Source organism: Nomascus leucogenys, chromosome 13 (genome assembly GCF_006542625.1).
Source record: "Nomascus leucogenys isolate Asia chromosome 13, Asia_NLE_v1, whole genome shotgun sequence".
Taxonomy (NCBI): Eukaryota; Metazoa; Chordata; class Mammalia; order Primates; family Hylobatidae; genus Nomascus; species Nomascus leucogenys.
In genome coordinates, this window is record NC_044393.1 from 80,403,595 (window position 1) to 80,425,428 (window position 21,834).

The window sequence follows — 21,834 nt, forward strand, 5'->3', positions numbered from 1 at the left end:
GTAGTTATGGTAATATAACTCATTTTAGCATACATGCAGTTTTTTAAAGTAGCCATGGTGCTTTAAAGTAAAATAGAAATGAGAAAAATCAAGAGAAGCTTTTGGTAAAAATGCAGTATAATTTTTAATTTTTTTATTTGAATAGGCTCAGGAAGTTAACCTGTTATGCACTGCTACTAGAATATCTTGGGTATGCATGCATTTTTAAAAATCTGGCTTATTTTGCTTATTATAGGTTCATTACTTATTTGGTGGGAATCCAGGAAAATCTTGCTCTCCAAAGATGAGATTAGATGACTTCTGGTCACTGAAGTTGTGTAGACCTTCAAAAGATTATTTACTGAGGCATTGCAAGTACCTCATAAGAAAACACAGGTATGAAAATAATTCACTGAAAACATTTAATTAACATTATCAGCTATTGTTTGTTTTACCTAGCTTTGGAGATAGAACTTTCTCTTGGCAAATTTAATAATGAGACAGTGTAAATACTATGAAGATCATGAATTTTGTAAATGCCCTGCTATTCCACTTATTTTTGCTTTCATTTTTCAAAGGAAGATACAAAATATAGATACTGATGCTAAAAATTTATAAATTCAGAACAAGTGAAATTTTGCAACTGTTAAAAAAATGGAAAATAATTTCTGTAAAGGTGACATGCCTACACTGAAGTAACTAAAAGCTAACTACAAATTAGATCAGTTCTAGCTTAATGACACATGCCTGAGCTTTTGATAACTCTCTTAACAGTGAATGTAGTGATACAGTTGACTATACCATATCTTCCTAATTTGATGTTTCACAATACAATTTCAAAGCTTCTAGTTTTATATCACCTTTATTATTAAATTGCAAAATCATTTAATCATTTTCATATACATACATATACATTCACACACACAGACACACACACACACACACACACACACACACACACACACACGCACCCTGAGTCATGTTTGCTTTTTAGCCTAGAAGGTAATAAACTACTAAAAAATGCAGAAAAGGGTTTCTCTCCTTTTGGTTACTGTAGTGTTATATGGTAATAAAAATTTGCTTTAGGGCCAGGTACAGTGGCTCATGCTTATAATTCCAGCACTTTGGGAGGCAGAGGTAAGAGGATTGCCTGAGGCCAGGATTTCAAGACCAGACTGTCAATTACTTTATGCTAGACCCTGTATATTATTCCGTGACAGAGCCAGGATTTGAGCCTGAGTGTTCTGACTCCAGAGCTCACCACTTAACCGTCATATATACATACGTGTCAGTGAAGAAAATGAACAAAAATCTGCCCTCAAGTTTCCATTCTTAAGAAGGGAGACTAACAATAAACATAATAAGGAATTTATATTACATGTTAGATGGTAAGTACTATGGAAAGAAACAGATTGAGTTATTGTTTGTACAGGTGAGCGGGGTGGGAATATAGTTTTAAATGAGAATATCAGGATAGACTGCACAGTGAAGATGGCATTTGGATAGAAACTTAAGGGACAAAAGGGACTGAATCATATAGCTGTCTGGTGGGGTGGGGAGTGTTCTAGACAGGTAATAGTCAAGGCTCTGAATTTAAAAAGATGCATGAGATGGTATCTCACTGTGGTTTTGATTTGCATTTCTCTGATGGCCAGTGATGATGAGCATTTCTTCATGTGTTTTTTGGCTGCATAAATGTCTTCTTTTGAGAAGTGTCTGTTCATGTCCTTTGCCCACTTTTTGATGGGGTTGTTTGTTTTTTTCTTGTAAATTTGTTTGAGTTCATTGTAGATTCTGGATATTAGCCCTTTGTCAGATGAGTAGGTTGCAAAAATTTTCTCCCATTCTGTAGGTTGCCTGTTCACTCTGATGGTAGTTTCTTTTGCTGTGCAGAAGCTCTTTAGTTTAATTAGATCCCATTTGTCAATTTTGGCTTTTGTTGCCATTGCTTTTGGTGTTTTAGACATGAAGTCCTTGCCCACGCCTATGTCCTGAATGGTATTGCCTAGGTTTTCTTGTAGGATTTTAATGGTTTTAGGTCTAACATTTAAGTCTTTAATCCATCTTGCATTAATTTTTGTATAAGGTGTAAGGAAGGGATCCAGTTTCAGCTTTCTACATATGGCTAGCCAGTTTTCCCAGCACCATTTATTAAATAGGGAATGCTTTCTCCATTTCTTGTTTTTGTCAGGTTTGTCAAAGATCAGATAGTTGTAGATATGCGGCATCATTTCTGAGGGCTCTGTTCTGTTCCATTGATCTATGTCTCTGTTGTGGTACCAGTACCATGCTGTTTTGGTTACTGTAGCCTTGTAGTATAGTTTGAAGTCAGGTGGTGTGATGCCTCCAGCTTTGTTCTTTCGGCTTAGGATTGACTTGGCGATGCGGGCTCTTTTTTGGTTCCATATGAACTTTAAAGTAGTTTTTTCCAATAACCACAGTGAGATACCATCTCACACCAGTTAGAATGGCCATCATTAAAAAGTCAGGAAACAACAGCTGCTGGAGAGGATGTGGAGAAATAGGAACACTTTTACACTGTTGGTGGGACTGTAAACTAGTTCAACCATTGTGGAAGTCAGTGTGGCGATTCCTCAGGGATCTAGAACTAGAAATACCATTTGACCCAGCCATCCCATTACTGGGTATATACCCAAAGGACTATAAATCATGCTGCTATAAAGACACATGCACACGTATGTTTCTTGCGGCACTATTCACAATAGCAAAGAGTTGGAACCAACCCAAATGTCCAACAACAGTAGACTGGATTAAGAAAATGTGGCACATATACACCATGGAATACTATGCAGCCATAAAAAATGATGAGTTCATGTCCTTTGTAGGGACATGGATGAAACTGGAAAACATCATTCTCAGTAAACTGTTGCAAGGACAAAAAACCAAACACCGCATGTTCTCACTCATAGGTGGGAATTGAACAGTGAGAACTCATGGACACAGGAAGGGGAACATCACACTCCGGGGACTGTTGTGGGGTGGGGGGAGGGGGGAGGGACAGCATTAGGAGATATACCTAATGCTAAATGACAAGTTAATGGGTGCAGGAAATCAACATGGCAGATGGATACATATGTAACAAACCTGCACATTGTGCACATGTACCCTAAAACCTAAAGTATAATAAAATAAAAAATAAAAAAAAAAGAAAGAAAAAATATTGCATGCTCTCATTTATATGTGGAATCTTTTTTTTCAAGTCAAATACACAGAGATAGAGAATCAAACAGTGGTGACCAGGGCCCAGGAGTGTTGGAGGGAGGAAGTGGAGAAATGCAGGTGAGAGGATACAGAGTAGCAGATATGTAGGATCCATAAGTCTAGAGATCAAAGGGACAACATAAGGACTATAGGTTATACAATTGTACTGTACAAACAGTAAAACAGAGGTTACTAGTAGCTGAGCAGGGTGGAAGGAAAGGATAGGGAGAGATTTGTTAAAGGATATAAAATTACAGCTAGATAGGAATCAGTTCTATAGCTCTCTAAGATTAGCATAGGTAACAATAATATAGGATGTATTTTCACATAGCTAGAAGAGGGGTTTTGAATGTTCTGAACACAAATAAATAAGTGTTTGAGATGATGGATATGTTAATTACCCTGATGTAATCGCTGTACATTGTATACACCACTGTGTACCTTATAAATATGTATAGTTATGTCAATTAAAAATAAATTTAAAAAAAAAGATGCATGAATAATTTGAGGAGTGAATTGAGAAGAAGTGTGGCAGAAGTAGAATGAGTGAGGTGATTGTGGTAGGAAATGAGGTTGAAGGGAGTAGGAAAGGGACAGCTTGTAAAGGGCCTTCAGCTTTTACTCTTGGGGGAGATCTAAAGATTTTAAGTAGAGGAGTAACACATTCAGGCTTGTATTTTATAAAAATCATTTTGTATTTTCTTCCAGAAGAACTGGGTAAAACTCGTGGCTGCTTTCCCTCAGGTGGGGAATTCTTCAGAAACAACAGGTTTATGTGTTGGAAAAGATTAGTTCAGTTTGGGGCACTTTAGGTTTGAGAAGTCTGTGAGACATGCAGGCGGAGACCATCTGAACATTTGGTGAAAAGACTTGGCCTGACATTATAGTTGTGAGTCACGGGGAGAAGGAGCTTGCTGAGGGTGAACAAGAAGAGTGAAGGGTTGCTGGGTATTGTCTGAGGACCACCACCATATGAGGAACAGGCAGAGGAAGAGACACTCCACAAGAGATCAAGAAGGCATCTTGGCCGGGCGCGGTGGCTCACGCTTGTAATCCCAGCACTTTGGGAGGCCGAGGCGGGCGGATCACGAGGTCAGGAAATGGAGACCACGGTGAAACCCCGTCTCTACTAAAAAATACAAAAAATTAGCCGGGCGTGGTGGCGGGCGCCTGTAGTCCCAGCTACTCGGAGAAGCTGAGGCAGGAGAATGGCGTGAACCTGGGAAGCGGAACTTACAGTGAGCCGAGATTGTGCCACTGCACTCCAGCCTGGGTGACAGAGCGAGACTCCGTCTCAAAAAAAAAAAAAAAAGGAAGGCATCTTAACATTCTGGATAAACTTTGAAGATTGTGCCAACAGAATTTCTTGATGGATTTGATACGGGTATGAGAGAAAGAAAGCAGTCAAGGATGACTCTTAGGGCATCTTGAAAATCTTATCAACTACTAATTCAAACTGACAATAAAAGGCTTATTTTAGACCTTTTTCTCTACCAAGCTGTTAGATAAATTCAAGAATTTGAGGGACATCGCTACATTATAGACAGAATAGAAGAAGTTTATGTCTATGAATTGGGTAGGACACAAAAATTGCCTTTTTAATTCAAATGTTATGCAGATTTATTTTTTTATAATACGGGAGCTTGTACTACACTGCTAGACTGGCGTGTTTTTGTTTTGTTCGTAATGGAAAATAATTATTCTGTTTAGTTAGAATATAAATTTAGAAGGAGGGAAAGAAGTATACTGTGTGCCAAGGAAGTACCTTCTTGTTTCTTACTGATGTCACTTGATATAATAAATAAAATACCACTATTATTTTTTCATACAACATTCAGGTTTCCAAACTTGATGATGATTTGAGGGTAGAAATGGGCAAAAAAAAAATTGTTATAGGATTAATTTCTGTTAATTTAGGAACAGGGCAGAACTGTTGATTAAAATATAATTCTAGGCTGCAGACACAAGTCTGTGATAAGTTCTTGCTGGCCAAAAATAGCTTAGAAAATGAAGATGGAAAACATAACTTTCAGGAAACTGATCTCTTTATTGGATATAGGATTGGGGGTGTGTGTTGGTTAGGTTATTTCAGATTGTAAAGGATAATGACATGCTTTGGATACCTCAGCTGAAAAAGAATTTATTATTAGATTATTCAGGGGATTAAGGCACCTTCTCAGCATTTGAACGGTGAAACTGGATGGAGAATTGTCTAGGATACTGGAACAATTCTAGTAGCCAGGTGCTACTGTAGCTTTTCCTTGTACCTCTGTCTGCTGCTTTTTCCGTCTGCTTGTCCTGTTCTACTGACTACTGCTGGCTTTCTCCCAAACTTGTGGCCTAGATAGATAGATAGATAGATGCATAGGTAGGTAGGTAGGTAGGTAGGTAGGTAGGTAGGTAGATAGATAGATAGATAGATAGATAGATAGATAGATAGATAGATAGAGGCATAGAAGGATGGATGGACGGACGGACAGATGGACAGACAGAATCTGCCATCTCATGGCTTCTGTTTACTGCCTTCTCTATTTCTGTCTGCTCTTTACATGTCCTTATATGTCTCACATTCAGATTATCCAAGAGAAAGAATCTTCTTAGAAAGCATTTCCTGGAGAGAGTGTCCCTATTAGGAAGAATTCTGCCAAACTACTTTATAAACTGCTAATCAAAGCGTGGGTGCCAAAACCTCGGTCTAATCTAATCTGTTGTGGACAAGATGGTAGAGTAACATGGTCTTTACCTAAAGGACTCTCATCTGAAGGCTGTAAGCCTGGCTGTCACTCTTAGGGTACTGCCTGGTACAAGAGAGCTGTAATATTTTGCTAGTCTTTGTCCCTGCGTGAAGTACAGATACCCTGTCACCAAGGATGCCATCAACCTGAACACCATCGTGAAAGGCTCTTCATTGTCTTTCCTACTCAAGAAAATTCATCTTTTCCTTGTCTGTATATTTTGAAAAGCATACCAACTTATTAGAAATAAATCTGCATGTAATTATGGTATAACAGAGACGTTATCTTTTTCAAATAGATACGTATTATTTCTTTGTTGTTATTTAGGAGAACTCATCCAGATTCATTCTCTGCACCTCAGTTTTGCTGTGTTTTTTTTTTTTTGGAGACAGGATCTCACTCTGTCATCCAGGCTGGAGTGCAGTGGTACGATCATGGCTCACTACACCCTTGACCTCCCAGGCTCAAGCAGTCCTCCCACCTTAGACTCTCGAGTAGCTGGGACTGTAGGCACATGCCACCACACCTGGCTAATTTTTGTAGAGATAGGGTTTTGCCATGTTGGCCAAGCTGGTTTCAAACTCCTGGGCTCAAGCAGTCCACCCACCTTGACCTCCCAAAGTGTTGAGATTACAGGCATGAGCCACAGCACCCTGTTTTTTTTTTGGTTTTTTTGTGTGTGATAAACGGTGATAAAATAGATCATCATCATAGCGTTATTGTGAGGATAGATGAAGTGATACATGTAAAATACTTGATACAATGTCTAGCATATTACAAATGCTTGATAAGTGGTTACTGCAGTTGTTTTTACTGACTGAGACATGAACATAATCTCATTAAAGTAATCAGTGTTAATGATACGCATTTAAAGATACCCTGCTTATTTCAGTTTCCTAGGTATCTGTTAAGCATCTCCATTAGAAAATATACAAATCTAAGCAACTGTTTTTATTTTTATGTCTACTTGTTTTGGATGAAACACATTGGGATTTTCTGAAGTTCTGTTTTATAAAATACGTAGTATATTTACTTTGTTTGGTAGTTGGTTTAGTGCTACCTTGTAGTTTTAAGAGAAGATAGGAAATGCTCCTACCCAGTCTCTAGCACCACAGCTGCCTGTGACCACCTGGCATTACCATTACATTTCCAAGAACTCCACGACTACACTATCTACATGGCAGTATTGTTACTTCTGGATTCCTAAACTGACATTTTCTAGATATCCAGAACAACTCCTCATATGCAGTGTAACAGTGTATTTTATTCCAGGTCTGAAAGACATTTCTGATATTTTCTCATAACTCCAGATAATTATCCTTGTTTACATTTTCTAGGTTTGAAGAAAAGGCCCAAATGGATCCCCTTAGTGCTCTGAAATATTTACAAAACGATCTTTATATAACTGTGGATCATTCAGACCCAGAAGAGACAAAAGAGGTAAGGAAAGGTGGTAATAAATTTCAGAAATTGAATATTTTTAAATGTCTTCCTAACTTATATTTAATGATTTTGCTCTTGAGTGTTTAAAGGAAAATGAAGAAAATATGATGACACCAGTAATCTTTAAAATGTCACAGAGCGGGTGAAATAAAAATTGAATAGGCATGTTTTCATGTGATAAGATTCAAGTCACCAAAAACCCTTGGGCCATTCAGAAAAGGATTATCAGGTATAAAGTTTTAACTTAGTTTTGTGTTTTGGAAAGCAAATAGAAATTTTTACTTTGTCCATAGTCCCATGATTATTTTACTTAGGGATTACATAATGGTTCAATATAAACTTTTCTGTGGATAGTTAAGATCTCCCAAGAGAGAAAAGAAAACTCCCCTGTTGCTTAGGGAGAAAATGAAGAGAGGCTGGTGGGAGTTGGAATCCTTGGTGCCTTAATATTTAGTTATGTGAATGTGGTAGCGGTATTGTTTGTCTATAGGCTACTAATTTCATTCATCACTAGTTGCTAAGATTGAGAAATCAGTTAGCCAATCATTACTTTTCAGTTTTTTGTTACATAACATTGGGATAGAAACAACTGTTTCTGAAGATTTCATATCCTTAAGGACATGTTTGCTTGTCCGTGGTGTGTGAATATGCCTGCAATGATTTTTGTGGCTTTGTCATTTTTTTCCTTTTGCCAGCCATCCTTGTTCATCTAGCAATATCTGAACTGCAGTGCATTTGCCTTCCACTCACAGAATTCGTGCTGATTATATGTAGCTCTGACCCTTAGGTCTCTTTCTGTGTTAGCTGCTGCCTTGCTTTGGCTTTGTAATAGCAGTATCAAGCTGTGCCCGGCATGCTTGAGCATTGACACAGGTGTCAGATTTAATGTCGAATCACTTTCAGGCTCCAGGTTCATTGTACTTTCAAGCAATAGAGGCTGCATGTCTTCAGCACCATAACAAAGAGATACTCTTTCATAGTTTCGTACTATAAAATTAAGTCCTAAGTCTCTCAATATTGATTACAGCCCTTCACTAGGTGGAGAATCTGCAGGACATGCTTTAGAGCCCCCATGAAGGGGTACAGTTGTCTTTCCTTGAGTTTTCAGTCAATTCATGATACTGTGCAAATAGGAGAAATAATTATAGTTTTGCCAAGTGGCAGAATATGTTTGTCTTCAGCCAGTTCATGATACTGTGGAAATAGGAGAAATAATTAACGTTTGGCCAAGTGGCAGAATATGTTTGATTTAATCTTTTATGACTTATAACTGTACTTAGTTGTGAAGAGTCCATTAATGTTAATTTTGTTAGGCCACACATTTGAGAGTTATGCATAGATTTCCCTGTATTTTCTCCATATTCTATGTAAATGGCTATAACTGGGAACAATCATTTTTTCCTTATTTTTTGAAGCCAAAACAAAATATTTCAAAGTAAATAATTTCAGCTGTGTGAGCTGCAAGTAGGCCAAAGAAAACAAGACAATTTGTTCTTAAAGTTAGACTAATGGGGAAAAAAAAACAGGACAGGGAGGTATCTCAAGTTCATTTGAGCCATTTTTAAAATTTTGGTAGCTGGTTTCTGTTTCTCTTCTTTTTAAAATAGTAACAGCTTAGGATTTTGTGTGCCACCAGCTTCCATTCCATTTCATAAAAGCTTAATCTAGCAAGAATTGGTGAGCCCTAGTAGAAGTTAGAAATGGTGAAGTGCGTGTGTGTGTGTGTGTGCGTGTGTGTTGGCATCAGAATCACCTCAGACACTTTTTAAAACAATGCCCTTGGCCAGGCGCGGTGGCTCACACCTGTAATCCCAGCACTTTGGGAGGCCGAGGCGGGCAGATCACGAGGTCAGGAGATCGAGACCATCCTGGCTAACGCGATGAAACCCCGTCTCTACTAAAAATACAAAAAAATTAGCCGGGCGTGGTAGCAGGCTCCTGTAGTCCCAGCTACTGGAGAGAATTGCGTGAACCTGGGAGGCGGAGCTTGCAGTGAGCTGAGATCGTGCCACTGCACTCCAGCCTGGGCGACAGAGCAAGACTCCATCTCAAAAAAAAAAAAAAAAAGAAAAGAAAAAAAAACAATGCCCTCACCCTGAGATTCTCCTCTGTCTGCTCTTAAAGAACAGAAAATAGAAAACATTCCTGACATTGAGAATTACTGGTCCATAGTATTATTATCTTGTTTTAAAATGTGTGAACATATTTAACTTTTAAAACCTTTTATATCCAACAGTCTGTTTGGGGGGAAGAAATCCTCTGGTAACAGTTCACATGTATGCTCACGATATTTGTCAGCGAGACATGTAGATCTCATGTAGGAAATCATTCCACTCATTGAGAAGGGCCTTACTGTTCTTCATTTTCTATAGTAACTTGTTTTTGTTCCGTTTATATGTTTTACAGAAATTTCATGTTATTAAATGACTTTCTCATTTAAGTCTCAAAACACGAAAAGTGTTTTTTAGATTTTTTTTTCACAGTTGTTGTGATCATCATCATTGTGCCTGTTGTCAGGACATTGACAGCTGACTATCGACTATATAACAAAAAAATGTTATTTGCTTCCTCCAGTCTTCAGAACATGGGTTCTGAATTGGTGATGAACTTATAATAAATCATAAAAAATGATATTTTTTTCTAGAAAAGGCATGAGAAAAGGATGCCTAATCAATTATACCACTTTCAGAGAAGACTTCTATAATAGAAAAGGAATGAGAATAAGTTTTCAGCTACAATAACACATTTTATATTCATTACACTTCTGCGGAGTTTCCAGAGTACTGGTGTCATTCATTTAACAGATGTGTATCGATTCCCCGTAGTAGGTCAGGCATTCTAGGCAGAGGAGTTATATCAGCAAACCAAACAAGATCCCTGCCCAGGAGGTACTTACATCTTAGTGGAGAAAGACAATAAACATTAAATAAGCAAATTATATAGTACATTAGAATTGCATAAGTACTGGGCTGGGCGCAGTGGTTCACGCCTGTAATCCCAGCACTTCAGGAGGCTGAGGTGGGCGGGTCACCTGAGGTCAGGAGTTCAAGACCAGCCTGGCCAACATGGTGAAACCCCGTCTCTACTAAAAATACAGAAAATTGGCCGGGCATGGTGGGATGCACCTGTAATCCCAGCTAATTGGGAGGTTGAGGCAGGAGAATCGCTTGAACTCGGGAGGTGGAGGTTGCAGTGAGCTGAGACTGTGCCACAGCACTCCAGCCTGGGCAACAAGAAGTTACTGTAGCTCAGACCAAAGTAATAGTAGAGCAGTGAGAAGTAAAATAGAGCAGATTCTTAATATATTTTAAAGATAGAACCAACAGAATTTTATGACAGATTAGATCTAGTGTTTGAAAGAAACGACTCAAAGGTTTTGGCCTGAAAAACTGGAAGGATGGAGTTACTATCAACTAAAGTGAGAAAGTTCTGTGGGGAGCTGGTTTGTGGGGACTCCTGACTGGCATTCAGGAGTTTAAATTTGGAAATGTTCAGTTTGAGATATCTATGAGACAGCCAACTTAAGGTGCTGAGGTGACTGTTGGATATTTGAATCCAGAGTTTGGGAAAGAGGTCTGTAATATCCCTTGGTATGTGTTAAAATCCTTAGGCCAGTGCATACAGTTCATTTATTTAATCAGATTGTTAAGATAATAGTTTTCTCCTTATCCTATATGTAGAGCCAATACAATTTATTTTTCACCTTAGGAGTTAGAAAAGAGGAGCAAATTCAACCCCAAATAAGTAGAAAATAAGAAATTCATGAAATAGGAAACAAACAATGGAGAAATTTTAAAAGTGAAAAGTTGGCCTTTTGAAAAGGTAAATGAATTGATAAACCCCGAGCAAGACTTACCAAGTGTATTAGCCTGTTCTCACACTGTTGTAAAGAACTACCTGAGACTGGGTAATTTATGAAGGAAAGAGGTTTAATTGACTCACAGGCTCACAGGCTTAACAGGAAGCATGACTGGGAGGCCTCAGAAAACTTACAATCATGGCAGAAGGTGAAGGGGAAGCAAGCACCTTTTTCACATGATGGCAGGAGAGAGAGTGACAATGAGGGGGGAAGTACCACACATGTTTAAACCATCAGATCTCATGAGAACTCACTATCACAAGAACAGCAAGGGGGAAATCGGCCCCTGTGATCCAATGGCCCCCCCACCAAACCCCTCCCCCAATTCAACATGAGATTTGGGCAGGGACGAAAATCCAAACCATATCACCAAGAAAAAAAGTGAAAACATAAATTATCAACATCACAAATGAAAAGAGGGCATCAATTTAGACCCTACATATATTAAAAGTAAAGTGGGTATGGAAAACTTCATTGACAAATTCAGCAACTTGATGAAATTGACAAATACTTTAAAAGACACAGTTTACCAAAACTGACACAAGAAGAAATAGAAAATCTTAAGGAACTCCATATCTACTACAGAGATTGAATTTGTAATAAAAAATTTTCTAACAAAAAAATCTCTAGGCCCATAATAGCAGTAAATTTTATCAACCATCTAAAGAAGGAAGAAAAAAAATACAATTTTACATAGACTCTCAGAAACTAGAGGAAGGCAATACTTCTTAAATCCTTTTATAAGCCAGGTTAACTATAATCCCAACAGAAGCTGGGCGTGGTGGCTCACACTTGTAATCCCAGCATTTTGGGAGGCTGAGGGGTGGATCGCCTGAGCCCATGAGTTTGAGACCAGCTTGGACAACATGGCAAAAACCTGTCTCTACAAAAACATGCAAAAAATTAGCTGGGTGTGGTGGTGCATGTCTGTAGTCCCAGCTCCTCTGGAGGCTGAGGTGGGAGGATCACCTGAGTTCAGGGAGGTTGAGGCTGCAGTGAGCTGTGATCATACTGCTGCACGCTGAACCTTGGTAACAGAATGGGATCCTATCTCAGAATAAATTAGAATAAAATCCCAAGAGAGACGTTACAAGCAAAGAAAATCATGGACCAATATTTTTCATGAACATAAATGTAAAATTCTTAGGAAAATTTTAGTTAATTAGGAATATATTAAAAGGTTAGTGTACTATGACTAAGTGGTGGTTTATTCTAGGAATATATGGCTAGTTTAACATTTGAAAAAAAATTCAGTGTAATTCACCATGTTAACAGAATGAAGGAAGAAAACCATAGATCATCTTAGTAAGTGAAGAAAAGCATCTAACAAAATTCAGACTCATTCATAATAAAAATTCTTAGCAAACTAGGAATAAAAAGAAACTTCTTGAATCTGAATTCTTAAAGGACACCTGTGAAAAACATACAGCTAGGACTATTCTTAATTGTTAAACATTAAACCCTTTCCCCTAAGATTGTGACAAGGAAATAATGTATATTATCAGCCCCTCTATTCAACATTCTACCAGAATCACACTAGCTAGTGTAATAAAGAAAAAGCAATGAAAAACATATAGATTGGATAGGAGAAAGTAAATTTGTTTGCATTTGTAGGTAACATGATTATGTACATTCAAAACCCCATGGTGTCTACAAAACAATATACTAGGACAAGTGAATTTAGCAAGATTACAAAAATACAAGGTCAATAGAAAAAAAAAGCAGTTATTAGCAATTTTTATATTAGTGAACAATTAGAAAATGAAAAGCATAGTTTATGTTAGCATCAGAAATATCAAATGGGTAGAATGAGTCTGTTGTAAGAAATTAAAGAAGACCTTGATAAATGGAGAGATATATTTCTGGATTGAAACACTAAAAATTGTTTAAAGCTGCCCATTTTCCCCAAATTGGCCTTTATTTTAATGCAGTGTAAGTTTGGTCTTTGTTGTCATTGAGGAAATAGCAAACTACTGTAAAATTTACATGGAAATGCAAAGGTTTTAGACTAGCCAAAACAATTTTGAAAAAAGAAAAAATTGGAAGCTTTATACTATCTGATTTCAGGACTCTATAAAGCCACAGTAATCAAGACAGTGTGGTACTGGCTTAAGGATAGACAAATGGATCAATACAACAGAATAGAGTCCAGAAGTAGACCCATACATATGTGGTCAGTTGTTTTTTGACCAGGGTACCAAGTCCAATGGGGAAAAGAAAGTTTTTAACAAATGATACCGAATAACTGGATGTCTCAAACCTTTCTCACTGTTTACTGAAACATTAATTTTAAGATGGATTACAGGTCTAAATATAAAATCCAGAAGAATAAGACTTTGAGAAGAAAACATAGGAGATTATCTTCACAACATTGGGATAGGTAAAGATTTCTTGGACATGAACTAAAGGCAGTAATCATCGAAGAAAAATCTTGATAAACTGGACTTCAAAAAAGTTAAAATTTCTACTCATTAAAGGACTTTTAAAAACGTAAATAGACATTGCCAGGTTCAGTGGCTCACACCAGTAATCCCAGCATTTTAGGAGGCCTAGGAGGAAGGATTGCTTGATAGCAGGAGTTTGAGACCAGCCTGGGCAACATGTGAGACCTCGTCTCTACCAAAAAAAAAAATCAAAAAATGAGGCGGGAGGATTGCTTGAGTCCGAGAGATTGAGGCTGCAGTGAGCCATGATCACGCCACTGCACTCCCACCTGGGTGACAGAGCGAGACCCTGCCTCAAAAAATAAATAAATAGACAAGCCACAGACTAAACAATCTTTGCAGTAGATACATCTGACAGAGGACTGATACCCAGAATATATAAAGAACTTCTATATGTTTTTAAATTTTTCTTTTTATCCCCCCTTTTCATAACTCTTGCTTAGATAAATACCTATGGAATATTTGTACAATTGCTGATCTTCAAAGGACCATCAATCAGGGCTTACAAATGTTGGTATGATTTAATATCTGAAATGTTAAAGGCTGCAAACATAGATGTGAAATATATCCTGAGGACTTGGTGATATTAACTGCTCAAATCTTGGGAAGTGCCAAGTAACTCCGTTGAGGAGTTTGTCTGCTCTAATTCATTCCTTTAACTTGCCTCTTTCCCTGCATGCTCATTCAAGATAAATATAAATAGTTCTCCAGATTTTTTATTTTGTGCCTATTTGTTAAATTGCTAATGTTGCAATAGTTTTGTCTTACTCTGTTTCTTCATTGTTCAATTACATTGGCTGTTTTAAACTAACTTTAACTGACAGCCTGGAAATCTAAGCAACATTTACAACATTATGTCCATTAAAAAAGGTCTTTGGGTTTTAACAATATAATTATATATAATTGTGGAATCTCAATCTAAGTTGTAATTTAGGAATGCTCTATACATGCTTTTTTTCTCAGATTTTGATTTACACAGCTGAGACATCAGGTATTTTACAGTGGCTTACGTTTATTTTTGAGATGAGAATGCATATATGCTAAAAATTCAGTAACAGGGCCCAGGGCACCAATCTGTTCATATGTGTTAGATTCAAATGACAGTTTTCTTTTTCATGTTGTTGTGCTGTTGTTCCTTAGTAAGTACATACTTTAATACATTTTTAAAATAAAATAATTCCAGGACATGGCCCAGTATTTTAGAAAATGGTAATAGCAGCCTAACAGAAAAGTCATTATATTCTGTAATCTGAATGTGTTCTTCTTGCCACTATTTGGTGAATAGACCTATGTCACACATAGGCAGAAATACATACTTGCTGATAAATGGTCAAAGTTATAGAAGGCTATTTTCCTTCAGTGCACTTAGCCAGCTAATTTGCTTCTTCTTTTTTTTTTTTTTTTTAAACAGTTTCAGCTCCTGGCATCAGCTCTATTCAAATCTGGTTCAGATTTTACAGCTCTAGGTAAGTATTGCAGTATAATTTATCCAGCTAGATGCCCTAACATTTGGAAGGTTGGATTTTGGTTTCTTTTACGTGAAACATCAGGTGAGATGTTTCAAACAAATAAATGAGCAAATGAAGTTTCAAGGTATCATGCAAAATTTCTAATAACCTGCTACAAAGTTACTTTGAGGTATCATTTATCAGTTCAGTTTGCAATGACTATTATACCAATTGCTGTGTTAGTATGCAAACAGATAGCAATAGAAACACAGTCAAAATAAATTAATTTGTATAGCAATGCCTTGGAATGCAGGCTGTTTTACTGATACACACTATGAGATAATACTTGTTGATTAAATAGTTTTTCCTCTCAGTTTGTTCTTTGTGGAATTGTGTGTCGTCAAGAGAATAGCGATGGGGTAGGCAATGTTTTGGGAGCACAGAAGATAGATTATCTCTTTCCTAAAAATGGGATTTTTGTTATCTTAATTGTTCAAGATAACTTCTAGTTGAAACTCAAGTTTTTCTCAAACACTTTAGTCTTCATTTAGTAATACTCTCATTTAGTATTAATGAATTATTAACTAGACTGTAGGCCGGGCACAGTGGCTCACACCTATAATCGTAGCACTTTGGGATGCTGATGCTTGAATCCACCAGGAGTTTGAGCCAAGCCTGGGCAATATAGTGAGACCTCGTCTCTACAAAAAAATTTTTTAAATTAGCCAGGTGTAGTGGTGTGCGCCCATAGTCCTAGCTACCTAGGAGGTTGAAGTGGGAGGATCACTTGAGCCCAGGAGGTAGAGGCTGCAGTCAGCCAAGATCATGCCATTGCACTCCAGCTTGGGTGACAGAGAGAAACCCTGTCTTTAAAAATAAAAAATAAAAATAAATAAATCAGCCAGGTGCGGTGGCTCACGCCTGTAATCCCGACTACTCAGGAGGCTGAGGCAGAAGAATTGCTTGAACCCAGGAGGGGGAGGTTGCAGTGAGCCGAGATCGTGCCATTGCACTCCAGCCTGGGCGACAGAGCAAGACTCCATCTCAAAAAAAAAAAAACAAAAAAAAACCCAAGACTGTAATAAAGTGGGTAGTCTGTAGATCTGTAGAACTCAGACCTTTACTTGGGTGAATTTTCAAGGGCATTTTCATCAGGATAACTTATGGTAGCTTCATTTTTTACCAAGATAATAGTCTTGAAGTATGGAAATTCCCAGCTTTCCTTTGGTCAGTGAATGCATATTAATCCCATTGATGCTGGTGCAGTTATTATTTGCCTTAGAGTTGAGCAATAGTATTGAAATTTTCCATTGTATGTAATATAAATACTATTTTTTATGTTTGGAATAAAATAACACTTTGGGATATCAATTTAGTTTCTTCATTATTTGACCTTTTATCTCTTAAAAGTGAACTGTACCTCAAAGAAAAAAGAGTATATATAATTCTGGTGCTTTTCACTGGGATGAAAAAATAGAGGTGTTCTTGAGATCTTGCCCTTTATCCGTAGCGAGTGATTGAGGCTTCTCGACTGATGAAGGCAACTCCAGTCTTAAGTTCTAGCTCCAAAATATGTAGGATTCCTCAGGACTAGACTGAGCAGACTGCTATAAACGTGACTCCAGAAGGTTCTCCTAAGAATTTAGATAATGATTTACCACTATTCATACACTCGAGTTGAAGTCCTTAGGCTACTAGAAATCCCCACTTTGTGAGCTGGAGAACCTAGGTGTAAGCATTATTTTGGAAAGTTCATGCCCTTCTGAATTCTAGCATTTGAAACGGATGTACTGATACATGAATTGGGGGTCTGGCATATATTCTGTTTGAATGATTGTGTGCCTTATGTCTGATACCACAGCCCAGGCCCATTATTTTATTTATTAGTGGATAGCACTGAACTGTCTCTAACTGATTTATTTTTAGCCTTTAGAACAAGAATTTCTTGGCAGCAATTTAAATATATTAATTAGGGTGGTGTCAGCAAATATTTTACCTTCAGCTTAACTTCTTTCTTTTGACTGTGACCTATTCACTGCCAACTAATATATTTTGTCAGGAATAGTTTGTTTTATTTGGATTCTAAACAAACCTCAGATACACTGAGAACAATACAAACACAAAAAGAGAAAAATACTAGCAGGGAAAATTCCTGTGGGATGTTGTTTCCTGTCTTGTCTGAGGGGAGGTAGTATATAGCCTAGTGATTAGGAGGTTGGAATGTGAGATGGTGGTTGAGAGTCAGGATCTCTTTTAAAAGTGATCTTGAGCAAGTTACTTAAACTTTCTAATTATCACTTTCTTTATCTGTAAAATGGAGGTAATGGGATTACTTACCTCAAATTGCTGAGAGAATTAAATGACATAATTCTGGAAGACACTTAGCCCAGTAAAGCAGTAAATGCTTCATTCAGGGCACCATTACTATTGACTGCCTTAAAAATTTAATCTTCTAGCCAGGGGCGATGACTCATGCTTGTAATCTCAACACTTTTGGAGGCTGAGGTGGGGCTATCATCTTGAGCCTGAGAGTTCAAGATTAACCAGGGTAACATAGCAGGATCTTGTCTCTGTTTTTTTAAAAAAGTCACCGTTGTAACACTGGTGAATTTGGATAAGGAGCAAATTCAGATTGTATGCTAATTTTAATAATGACAAGTTTGATTTAGTATTTATAAACAAGAAGTACTTTTCATAAGGTTTTATGCCTATTTAGAGTTCCTGGTTCTTGTTCTTATTAATTTTCTGTCAGACTATTTTACCTTATGCCAATTAGAATAGAAATAAAATGGATTATTTATTGTACCTTTAATTGTATAAATGAATATTTCATTTTCTAAGTTCTGCAAAAAAAAAAAAAAACCTCAGCCAAAATTTCTGAATGACTTCCTCCAGAAATAATCCAATTTATGTTCATATCTTAGTGAGAATTAAATAAAAGTATTAATATTGTATGTAATATTTTAATATTAACCTATGTCTGTCTGACTCCAAAGCCCTTTAATTTTTATTAACTCATTAAGTGCTTAAGTTGTAGGGCAATGTACTAAGCTCATTTAACTCTCAAAGGCGCATCATGGTCAACATCACTCTAACTCATACCTGAACCAAGCTTATCTAATGTGCATATTTTTCCCCATAAGGCCTTTTTGCACTTAGGAATGCCAGACAGCACTTTGGCACTACATTTGGGGCCATTTTAAACAGTGAAGCAACCAAAAATGTGACACCAAACAGATGGTGAAAGGGCTGTTGTGGATAGTAAGAGCTGAAACTAGAAAGCAGCAGAGATCGCAGAGTTCAGCTTCAGCTGGGGACATGTGCGTATGGTAACTCAAATATTTTGCCACTTTGGACATGTCTGCAATGACCACAGAAATACCACAAGTATTGGTTTGGGGGTTACAAATGAATTTTAGCAAACAGGCAAATTCACAAATATGGAATCTGTAAATGATCAAGATCAACTGTATATATGCATGCGTACACCCATATAAATATATAGGTTTGTATGTGCTATTTTAATTTATTATATAATGTAAAAACATATTCTGCAGCATAATTTTTTTAAGTTAATGATGTGGCTTGTAGACGTTTTTATGAAGCTACACTAGATCAGTTGTAGTCTTATGAAGTGATACATAATTATTCATAATAGGGATCTAGCATAATTTAACCATTCGTCTAATGATAGTGTAAGTTTCAGTTTCCTCATGGGTAAATAGTAAATAAAAATAAAAATAAAAGATGCGCCTTTGAGAGTTAAATGAGCTTAGTACATTGCCCTACAACTTAAGCACTTAATGAGTTAATAAAAATTAAAGGGCTTTGGAGTCAGACAGACATAGGTTCCACATTCCATCTCTTCTCTCCCTAGCTGTGAGACTTCATTGAATTACTGAATCTCTTTCTGTGTAAAAGAGGTAGATGAAGAACAAAAATAGTAATAACCTTAAGATTATTGAATCTCTTTAAGTCATCTCATCTGAAACTGGAGATTATAATACTTCATTGTTTTTGTGACAATGAAATGTAATCATACCTGAAGTACCTACCACACAGGAACTCAGTGTTTTTTCCCTCTTAGATAATTTGATCTCAAGAAAATGGTGTTACTTTATTAGAGTAGCATTACAGAATCAGTATCTTCTTTTAAAAATATAACACAGCATTGTAGTTCTACATACTCAGAATGTAAGAGAAAGAACTAAGCCATTTTAGTACAGTGCTTAGACTGTATACTTTCGGTGAGGTATAGTCTACAAACAGTAAAAGCAAAGAAATGTTGAGTTTGGGTTGGTAGTAGTACATATATAGCAAATCTAGAACTCTTATGTATTTTAAGTTGAGCAAATGAGTAAATATGATGTTGCTGGGAGTCAGGGTTTTCTTGGTGGAAGAAAAGAGATATGGAATGGAATAAGAGAAGGAAGAATCCTCTGGGGCTTTAAGAAATTAGAATTAGCAATAAAAGCATGAACTATAATAGTCTAAAAAAATATATGCATCTGATAGGCATATATGCATAGGCCTAGAAACAATGACACCCTCGCAATTAGCACAGCTGTTCTTGCTTGGTTTTTAAATAATAGTCACAGCTAAAAGGAAGTAGGACTCTAGAGCTGTGTAAAGATGAATTTGGATATATACCAGAAAGTAAGGAAGTACCCCAAAATTCATGGGTACATTTCAAAAAGACACAGAAGCCAGCTCAAAAAGGCTCTCACTGGTCAAATCTAGGACAGTATGAGTATCAGAAGGAATGATGACAGTAACGAGTATAACATTGAACAAGAGAAGAATCCCTGAGTACACAGTGATGCGAACAAATAAGTAAAATGGGAGGAGGGGAAGGAAAAGCTCTTCTTTACAATAGAATGTCAACAACTGTAGAAGGAATCGTAGAGTTAGAAAATCACCATCATATAACTGATCATTGTTTTAGCAAGAATCATCAGTGATTGCTAAATTATCGGATGCAGGGCTGTGGGAAAGCAGGATATTTACACAGTCTCAAACTATATCTCCCTATCAATAGTTTATTAATTACAAAGGTAGAAAAGAACACCTTTACCTTGGAGAAACTTGGCATATACCAACTTAAGCAGATGATCAAAGTTAACATCATCAGTATTGGGATAAACTGATACCACATGCCTTCTGAGATGATGCACTGAGGACACACAGTATCACTTCTGTAGTATTCTTGCCAAAACTGCATAAACTGAATCTGATCATGAAGAAAGAATCAGGCAACCCAAATTCAACACATTCCACTCATAAGTGTGAAGAGTGTTCCACTCTTCAAAAATATTCATTAGAGTCAAAGAGAGGCTGAGGAACTATTTCAAACTCAAGAGACTTGGAGACTAAATGCAGTGTGTGATCTTGGATTGGATTTTAGAGTAGTAGGAAACATGACTGTAAAAAAGTGACTGAAAAATGACTGGTATTATTGGGACATCAATGTTAAATTTCATGAATTTAATATATATTGGTTATGTAAGTTAATGTTCTTGTTCTTAGCTGAAATTAGTTTGAGCATATAGGGGGCAGAGCTGTCTAAAACGCCCAAATAGTTCTGCAAAAAGATTTTCAGTGGGGTACACACACGGAGAGAGAGAGAGGGGGAGAACACATTTGATGAAACATTAATTGATTAGATGAATCTAAGTGAAGGCTATATGGGGTGTTCATTGCACAATTCTTGAAACTTCTGTGGGTTTGAAGTTTTTCAAAATAAAAAGTTGAAAAAGAAGCAATTTGGAAATTTCAAAAAAGCATAAAATAGAAAGGAAGACTGATCTCACCGTTGAGAGATAACCTTTGTTAACATTTCGGAGTATTTATTTGCATTCATTTCCATGATCCGATAGTGGGCTATGTTAAATGCAAGCTCATCTCAAGTAAACATTCTCCCTCAAACTTAAAACAGTATATTTTAAAAAAATAAAAAGGAATGTGCTGTTCTTGAAGTATTGTTTATTTTCCTTCCAGGAAACTGGTATCCTTGGCAATATTATGGTCTATTCCTGTTCTTTTACAAGATTAAAACAGGTTGGACTTAAAATGATACTCTAAGTTGAATGAAAAGCAGTCTGATCTGAAGTCGCCTTCACTGAACACCATGGCATATATAACTCTTGATGGCTCTGTTTCTGTTTCTCATGGCACTTAGCAGCACTCTCATGTCTCAGCTATTTCAGGAATAGGGGAAATTATTTATTTTATTTTATCACTTAAATATCTCATTTGTATGTAAGAAATCTGAAGCAGCTGAGATAAACCAATTGATGAAGACAGCATCTCACTGAATGTTCCTTTAGCTGGAATGAACTTGATAATTGAATGTTTATTAGAGGTTAAGGGGGAAAATCCTTTAGATTAACAGTCCCTACCTTTTAAAAATGTCATATGCTTTCTAATATTTATCAGGATAAAAGTAGTTCATTGCCCTATTCCTCACATAATGTGTGCCTAGCATAGGGCCTGGTACATAGTAGCATAAAGGTATAGTGTTTATTATGTGCAGGTACCATTCTGCATATTGTACATGTATCTCCCTCAGTCATCTCTGTTATCACTCAGTTCTCTGAGACTACTTCCAGCTGTCTCAGAGACATTAATGATTTTAGACTAATTTCTAAAGACATCTTTCATTTTGATTTTATTATATTTTTATTACCAAAAAACTTTTTTAGTAG

At 36.8% G+C, this 21,834-nt stretch overlaps 1 protein-coding gene across 9 annotated transcripts in view; it reads left to right on the forward strand.

Moving 5' to 3' along the window:
* MKLN1 (muskelin 1) overlaps positions 1-21,834 on the forward strand; it is a 398,537-nt gene that overhangs the window by 367,282 nt on the left and 9,421 nt on the right. For 7 of the 9 annotated variants that reach the window (XM_012512222.2, XM_030825627.1, XM_030825626.1 and 4 more), the window contains 3 exons: positions 236-375; positions 7,274-7,376; positions 15,094-15,148. In XM_012512222.2, coding sequence (XP_012367676.1) covers positions 236-375; positions 7,274-7,376; positions 15,094-15,148 — 298 coding nt within the window. Of the gene's footprint in view, positions 1-235; positions 376-7,273; positions 7,387-15,093; positions 15,149-21,834 lie in introns of all 9 variants that reach the window. The other 2 variants (XM_030825622.1, XM_030825623.1) reach the window with 1 other exon arrangement.